Genomic DNA, 7,732 nt, shown 5'->3' with positions numbered 1-7,732 from the left:
CTATAGCACGTTGCTTTCAAAAGCAAGCACAACCCTGTATTTGTTATAAAATACAAGGGTATTTTTATAATGAAATGACGTTACGATATAGTAACTCCAATGAGAATATTCATCAGAGACTTGAAAACTAGGAAAGAGATTAGAGAAAGATTCCATGGAGATGGAGCAGATTAGGTAGTGGAATGAGACTGGAAAGAAACAAGTCCCATTGGTTTAGGTCCACATCCAAGCACATTGGATTGGATTTTATTAATCCAACTATAACCAGGACCTGCACAAAATAACAAAATCAAATGACGTATAGTCGTTATTATTAGCAATTTTAATATATGTGGGGACTGGGGAGTGGTGATATAAGCAAAGCAGGGCAGCAATGGCATCGTTAGAATCCGAGTAGATTTGTGCTGGTGCGTTGCGCATTATGCCCCACTGCTTTAACCTTATTTTCTTTATTTTTTTGTTTTTCCCCCAAACACATTCCAAATTTATTTCATCAGCTTCTTGTATATTTTTATAAAAGGACGGGCGGAGGAGAAACACAGGGAGAGAGAAGGGGATGGCCGAAAAGAGAAGCCTATGGGCGCACGCTGCGCTATGCTGTTTCATCATTCGCTAAATTTAAAAATAATCGCTGTCGTTTGTTGCTAATCCAACTCTGATCCTAGAGCAAAAAATATTTTAACCACCGTTTTAGATTCTTAATCAATCTTTTTTTCTTAAAAAAAATCATTAGGACTTCTTTTTGGATTTTTTATGGTAATGGCGGATACGGAGAGTTGCAGTAGTAGAGCGGTGGATTTCGCGCCGAGTCAGAGACGAAAACAGAGAGAAAAGATTGAAGTGTATAATGAAGTTCTTTGTCGACTTAGGGACTTGAATATTGAGGAGTCAACGTTCCCTGCCTTTGAAGATGAACTTTGGGCTCATTTCTCTAGACTTCCTACTAGGTAAACAACACCGGATCCCGTCTTGTCCATATATTCGTTTCATTTCCCCTCGCTTGTTACTCGATGAATTTTGGTTTGTGAGTGAATTTCAAGTTTTGGTAGTATAGTTGTGCGTTCGCTCAAAGAAAAGGAGAAGCTGAATTCAGCAAATTAACCATATCGACTCGAGGTTAGTCGTTGCTGAGGTTTCGTTTAGAGAAGAGGCTGCAAGTTTAAACAGAGTTCGTTAACTCTTTTTTTTTTTTTTTCTCCTGGTTTTATCGTGGTTATTGGTTTCTTAGCTACCAACCTGAGCGTCAACAATACCATGCTTTTCCCTTATTTTGTCATGAAATGATAGTTAACTGGAATTACCATTCACTGGCTCTTTTGGCGTAGATTTAATTAGTTAAAGGTGTACTTCATTTGTTTGTTTTAGGTATGCACTTGATGTAAATGTGGAGAGGGCAGAAGATGTTCTTATGCACAAAAGATTACTTTCTAAGGCACGTGATCCTGCTGGCAGACCTGCGATCCAAGTTCGGCTTGTGCAAGTATTTTTGCTGGATCTTCTCATTCATCTTTCGGATTAAGCTTTGCCCCTTTGTTATTATGTACTGATATTTGATGCTTGTTGATGAAAGGGTTGTGCAATTCTTTTATGTTGGTTGTTTTATCATAACCCTTCGAACGAATTAAAGTGATTTGCTCTGCCAGCTTCATCTTTACAAATTTTTCTCTTATACAGCTTCGTTCTGCCATGGATGGAAGCCAGGTTGAGTCGGTGCAGATGAAGTTTGCAGGAAAAGCTGATGCCCAGTGTTCAGATTATCCCAATAAAAAGAGGCATGGTTATGTAAACATCTGTTTGGTCTTCTTTCTTTAAAGGAGTCAAAATAGTCAATTTAAATATCTTAAATTTCTTGTAATGTCTAATTTCCTCGATGCTTTGTTGCTCCTTTTACTTTTTCCTCTACTTTAGGGTGCATCCGCCACCTGCCTTTGGCACATCATCAGATCTTGAGTTTGTGCATAATGCTAAAAGAGTGGTCAAAGACATGGAAGTTATGTTTAGTGCTAAACCAATTCACTATCGGTAAATACTTCTAAAACATCTCTCCTCTGCATGTTGCTATTTTTGATTAATACATGTGTATGATAGAAATTCAATTTATGAACTTTGTGCGTATACAACTGCCTTGATTCTTCATTTATTACAATAAAACAATTTCTACCACAATGATAAAGGTTTTGCAGTTCCTCTTTGAAGCAAAGTAGAAGAGTTAAAAGATACAATCAGAGGAGAAATAAGGTCTTCCTAGTTAATAAATTATCCTTCTAGTGCTCATTGTATTCTGTGGCAAACTATTTTCAACATCTGGGCAAAACTGTGTTTGTACCCTGATTCTCCATTGCTTTGTATATTCAGAGTTAGATGCCTTATTGTCAAAGATATCGTTTATGTTTCCTATCTAATTTTGTTTTTCCTTAACATTTCCATTTATTTCGGATTCTTACTGGGGAATGAAAGGAATAAGACTTTGGAAGTTAGTCTTTTCTATTTATTTGTGGAAGTCTGTATTGAGTGTTTGTGAGATAATCCGTTTAATTCATAATTTGATAGGCTGATGCATGAGATCACTATTTCAACAAATGACAAACCAAAACTTCTGGCACAGGTAGTCAATGTCTCTCATTTATTCTAGTTGTATACTTATATTGATATTTTTGGATATTATATCTGGTCTGTAGTTATTTTTCATTTCATTGTTTAAAGATATTTTATGTTGAAATTTCAGTTGACTTCTTTATTGTCTGAACTTGGGTTGAACATTCGGGAAGCACATGCTTTTTCCACGACAGATGGCTATTCCTTGGATGTGTTTGTTGTTGATGGTTGGGCCCTTGAGGTACTGGACTCTTTCTTCTCTTCTGATATTATATCACACCAAGTCATTATTGCATGGGAAGAACGTCACAGAGTTTCTAATGGTAATGATAGAATGTGCGTCAGTCTTTTAAGCAGCATATTTCTAGCACAATGTTTTCTGTCTTTCTGATTTATTATAGTCTTGAAGTAGGTTTTTTTTTTATTTTTATCTTACATCTCGTCTGATTAGACATTTACTTTTCTAACTTGTGTGCTTCTCCTTCAATTTCTCATTGTGATTGACATACTTTTATGTTTGTTGTTTGTAGGATACCGAGCAGCTCAGAAATGTATTGGTAAAGGAGATATCCAAAGTTGAGGTAGGCTGAGCCGTCATCTCTCTTATAACTATATAATAATTCATTATTTTGATGTCACTTTCTTGCTAATGGTAGAATAGGACGATTTGTTAGTCACCTTTTACTTTTATATAATGGTTTATGTTGAACCCAAGACATTCAGTTGATCGGATTTTAAATCATCTAATTTTTTGTATTTTAACTGAAGTGAGTATTCTCTCCACTCCCCACTCCCCACTCCCCCACCCTCCCCGACCAAACAAAGAAAAGCACCTGAAGTGAGTATGGGAAATATATTCTTTTGTACTAACATTTATCTTACGACATTGATGATTATTTTTATGGTAAAGAGAAATTAACTGTGCTTCAGTTCCATGAAATTTGGTATACATATAGGTGCGGTACATGTTATTGGGTGCAATGAATGTTTGGCGATTTAATGTTATATTTCTGATTCAGAGGATATGACCTAATATTCTAGGAAGTTTTAACAAATTGAAATTTTTTAATTTTCTTTTATTTTTGCTCCTGCCTGTGCCCCTTTTCTTTTATCATTCCAACATATGTTGTGTATTATTTTGTTAAAAGAAAGAGGTTAATCATATCGAGGAAAATACTGAAATATCTTGTTTCTTGTGGTCTTCTATCAGTGCATTGATATCTTATAGTTTCAATTGCTTTGCAGAAGCTTTCCTCTGTAAGATCTCATGCAATAAATCATGTTAGGGAGCTAGAGAAAACTGGAAACAAACTTAACTCCAGTCATGTAAACATGCCTGGTAGTGGAAATGATGTTTGGGAAATTGATACTAGCCTGTTGAAGTATGAAAGCAAATTGGCTTCCTGCTCCTATGGTGATTTGTGAGTTCTTTATCCTTAAATGTGATGCTCTGTTTGTGCATAGTACTTGTGAACCATATTTTGACGAATGCAGGTATAAAGGTACTTTTTATGGTCAAGATGTAGCTATCAAAGTTCTTAGGATGGAGCATCTAAATGAGAACCTCCGAAGGGAATTTACTCAAGAAGTTAATATCATGAGGTCTGTTCAATCACAGTTTGTAATTACTGTAGGCTCTGCATCATCTGCTTTTCCATTTCCATAATATTACCTGTTCTTGATGAGCTAATTCAATTGCCTGTGGATTCTTTAAGAAAAGAAAAACTAACATCTATGCCATACTATCATGAAATCATCTTTTCTTCTTGAATTTACAGGAAAATTCAGCACAAGAATGTTGTTCAATTCTTCGGTGCATGTGCAACCCCTCCTAACCTGTGCATTGTGACAGGTTCATTTCATGCGACTTTCTATTTATTCCTAGTTGCCTGACTACACTTGCAATTTTCATTTTCTTTTCAAAGTTCATTTCCAATTTCAGTTTATATTCTTGGTCCTTTCTCAGAGTTTATGTCTGGTGGAAGCATTTACGACCTTCTGCATAAACAAAAATCTGGTTTTAAGCTTCCATTATTACTCAAACTAGCAATTGATGTTTCTGAGGGAATGAGCTACTTGCATCAAAATGGTATAATGCATAGAGATTTGAAAGCTGCCAATCTTTTGATGGATGAAAATGGAGTAAGAGATGCACGTGTATTTGTTATTTATTTACAAATTTGTTGCCTTTAATGCGCAAAATAACTAAAAGTTTGACGGGTATGGAGGTAACTCAAGGCTTTTAAGTCACTAGTTTAAACTACAAGTAATTCACATGTACATGATATAATAGGTCAATATTAATTATTTTAATGTATAAAATTTATGATTAGATACTTTTCATTTCAGAAAAGTTTATTTCAATAAAGGCTATGTATAAAAGAAAAAAAATTAAAATGACTGAATTTTTTAATTTAATAGAAAATCAATAATTAAAGTTAAAACTGTTAATTAATAAATTATAAGAGTAAAGAATGTCATTCACTATTTGCACCTTTGAAGTTGTTACTTTTATATATAGTATTGATAAAAATTTTGGTTTAAAAAGAGTACTACCTTGAGGATTATGATTTGAGAAGAATTTGCACTGGTTAGTAGTATGTTGGGGGAAGAGGGGGGGGGGGGAGTATGGCTGTGGTTAGATCTGAGGGTGTAGAATCTTGATCATCTTTCTCTCAATGAACAAAGCTCTGCGTATTAAACTAGGAAAAGTTTTCTAATAGAGAAATTTAATATTTTTGGAGTGAGGAAGAATTAGTTGCTTATAACATGAAGTATTGACCTGTTTTGGTTCATTTTTTTCCTTTAGTTTATGTTTATGCTTTATATATGCACATTTATTTAGCTGGGTGGTCCCTGATTTCAATCTTTCTTCTTCTGTTTTTTTTTTGTTGCAGGTGGTCAAGATAGCTGATTTTGGTGTTGCCAGGGTGCAAGCTCAGCCAGGTGTGATGACTGCTGAAACAGGAACATATCGTTGGATGGCTCCAGAGGTTGGTATTCTTGTAAAGTTCATTCATTCCTGGATATTTAACATTTTGGTTACTTTGTCAAAATTGAATGTCCGCAATATCAGTCCATAACAAATCGAGTTTTTTTAAAGCCAGTTCTAGCATGCAATACACAGGATGCTTGCCCTAAACGGGCCTTTGTAAAATCATTTAATGGCCACTAAGGGCTGTTTAAATTGCTTTTCAGTGAATGCTTGAATAGGTGAAGGATTTAAGGGATTGTTTGCTGTGGTGAAAATTGAAGGTCAGCAAGGGTTATGCTGCATTTACCGGAGCTTGAGTTGAGGTTGTAAGAGGTGACGGTCTCATTAACAAAAAATGAACACAAGTAGAGTAGAACTAGGAGAAAGGTTTTATCGAGTTAGTTTTTTGTTGGTGCATAGCTTTAATGACTTAAACCAAGTTGAGAATTGTTTTTGTTGATGACCTTCCAGATTTTCTGTTCCTTTTTCGGTTTTAAGACAATCTTATGTTTCTGTCTTCAATTTTTTTCTGGGTTAAAGTTGTGGATCTTATGTTTCTTGTTTCAGTTTCCAGCCCTTAATCCATTTGTTTGCAACTGTACTATAAGGAGATCTTGAAATTTAAATCTGATTATTGTTAATGCAGCACTACAAATACGTGTCGCAGAACCTATTCAGCTTTGTTTTAACTATTTCATTGAGCGCACACTATAATTTATGAGAGATGACTCTTTTGATGACATTCTAGACCCATGACTGTATTGATGATTAATATTATTTGCTTTAGCAGTTTCATCCAGCTCTCTGACATATTATCTGCTCTTGGTCCATGGAAGGTGATTGAACACAAACCGTATGATCACAAGGCTGATGTTTTTAGTTTTGGAGTCGTGCTATGGGAAATGCTTACTGGAAAGGTAATTCTTTGGCAATATTTTTGCTGAAAGAAAGCACCACTGAAAGTTACTTTATCTTCATGTTAAGGTTCATTTTTTGTTATTTGTTCTTCTAGTAGTTTTTGGTTGTACAGGCCAAAAAACCAACCTTTACTTTTTGTTATTGATGCCAGCTACCATACGAGAATTTAACACCCTTACAAGCAGCGGTGGGCGTAGTCCAGAAGGTATTCTTTTAAAGTATAGAACTAGCAGAACTATTCTGTTTTAGTGACATGCATATCCATTATCCTTGCATAGATATATTTATTTATTCCTTCTTTCGCATGCATGAAGTATTAGTGATATTCAGGGTGGTTATTGTCTTTTAGGATAGTTGGTAATTGTCTCACTACTAGATTTCAAGTTCATGATTACCCAGCATAAGAGGCTTGAACCAACGAAGAGCCTTCCTTGTGTGAATTTCAGGGTCTAAGGCCTGTTATTCCTCAGCATACTCGCCCAAAATTTGTAGAGCTGCTGGAGAGATGCTGGCAACAGGATCCATCTCTACGACCTGAATTTTCTGAAATTACAAATCTTTTGGAAGACTTAGCCAGTAGATAGAGGAAAGTTGCAAATAACATCATTTGCCTACCCATTTTGTTAATAAATACTAGATAACCTTGAAAAGAGTTGCAGACAAGAAAAAAGCGGATTGGCAGAATTTGAATCTCGAAGAACATATGAAACAGCTTTTAGTCCAGGAATCACGAAAGATGGAATTTGTAGCCTGTAATATACATTCTTTTTTTTTTCTTTCCACGTGGATTTAAACGATTTTTCTTAAGTGATGGACATCAAAGCTACATGACAACTTATTATTGCCATCTATGAATATATACTCTCTAGTTTTTGCACTTAAAAAGAAAAAAGTGGAGATGCAATTGCTTGATGGTCTACTCTAGTTCCATGGGCCGGGCGGCCCGGCCCGGTCCGATGGCCTGCTCGAAATATGGGAGGGTTTGGGTAAAAATATAGGCCCGAAATATGGGCTTGGGCAAAAAAACGAGGTTCGTTTAAAAAACAGGCCGGGCCTCGGGCACCACTTTTTTGGCCCGGCCCAGCTTGGTCCGAATATAATAAATATATTTTTTTATTTTTATTTTTTAATTTTTAATTTTTAATTTTTAATTTTAAAATATTTTAAAATAATTTTTTTATTTTTTTATTTTTAAAATAATTTTTTAATGTTTATTTTAAAAATGGGCCGAGCCGAGCCGGGCTT

The 7,732-nt window shown here is 35.2% G+C and overlaps 1 protein-coding gene across 7 annotated transcripts; it reads left to right on the top strand.

Annotated features, from left to right (window-relative positions):
- The first annotated feature begins 386 nt into the window (after positions 1-386).
- LOC105770224 (serine/threonine-protein kinase STY46) lies at positions 387-7,321 on the top strand. Of its 7 annotated transcripts, none has more exons than XR_001126178.2 (16): positions 388-947; positions 1,366-1,480; positions 1,675-1,772; positions 1,909-2,022; positions 2,551-2,605; positions 2,726-2,836; positions 3,126-3,176; positions 3,841-4,016; positions 4,090-4,197; positions 4,374-4,447; positions 4,562-4,737; positions 5,493-5,588; positions 5,794-5,892; positions 6,360-6,486; positions 6,639-6,692; positions 6,934-6,949. XR_001126178.2 is itself a non-coding variant. In XM_052631070.1 (16 exons), exons 3-16 carry the CDS (start codon positions 1,409-1,411, stop codon positions 7,069-7,071), a joined length of 1,404 nt encoding a protein of 467 aa, XP_052487030.1. In that variant the 5' UTR covers positions 799-947; positions 1,055-1,116; positions 1,366-1,408; the 3' UTR covers positions 7,072-7,321. The 7 variants fall into 7 exon arrangements, 2 of the variants coding, with proteins under 2 accessions (XP_012446775.1, XP_052487030.1); XR_001126177.2 differs by having other exon boundaries at positions 5,794-5,902; XR_008196070.1 differs by having other exon boundaries at positions 5,794-5,902; positions 6,406-6,486; positions 6,934-6,948.
- Positions 7,322-7,732: the final 411 nt, after the last annotated feature.

The sequence above is a fragment of the Gossypium raimondii genome, chromosome 5 (assembly GCF_025698545.1).
Source record: "Gossypium raimondii isolate GPD5lz chromosome 5, ASM2569854v1, whole genome shotgun sequence".
NCBI lineage: Eukaryota > Viridiplantae > Streptophyta > Magnoliopsida > Malvales > Malvaceae > Gossypium > Gossypium raimondii.
The sequence above is the reverse complement of the archived record's forward strand: the minus strand, read 5'-3'. Positions and strand labels throughout refer to the sequence as shown.

What these genes read in the sequence shown, in the direction of transcription:
- LOC105770224 (XM_012591321.2), top strand. Translation starts at nt 754, where the DNA reads ATGGTAATGGCGGATACGGAGAGTTGCAGTAGTAGAGCGGTGGATTTC. An exon ending in TTCTCTAGACTTCCTACTAG is followed by an intron (nt 948 to 1,365) that starts GTAAACAACACC and finishes TGTTTGTTTTAG; the next exon opens with GTATGCACTTGATGTAAATG. An exon ending in TCCAAGTTCGGCTTGTGCAA is followed by an intron (nt 1,481 to 1,674) that starts GTATTTTTGCTG and finishes TCTCTTATACAG; the next exon opens with CTTCGTTCTGCCATGGATGG.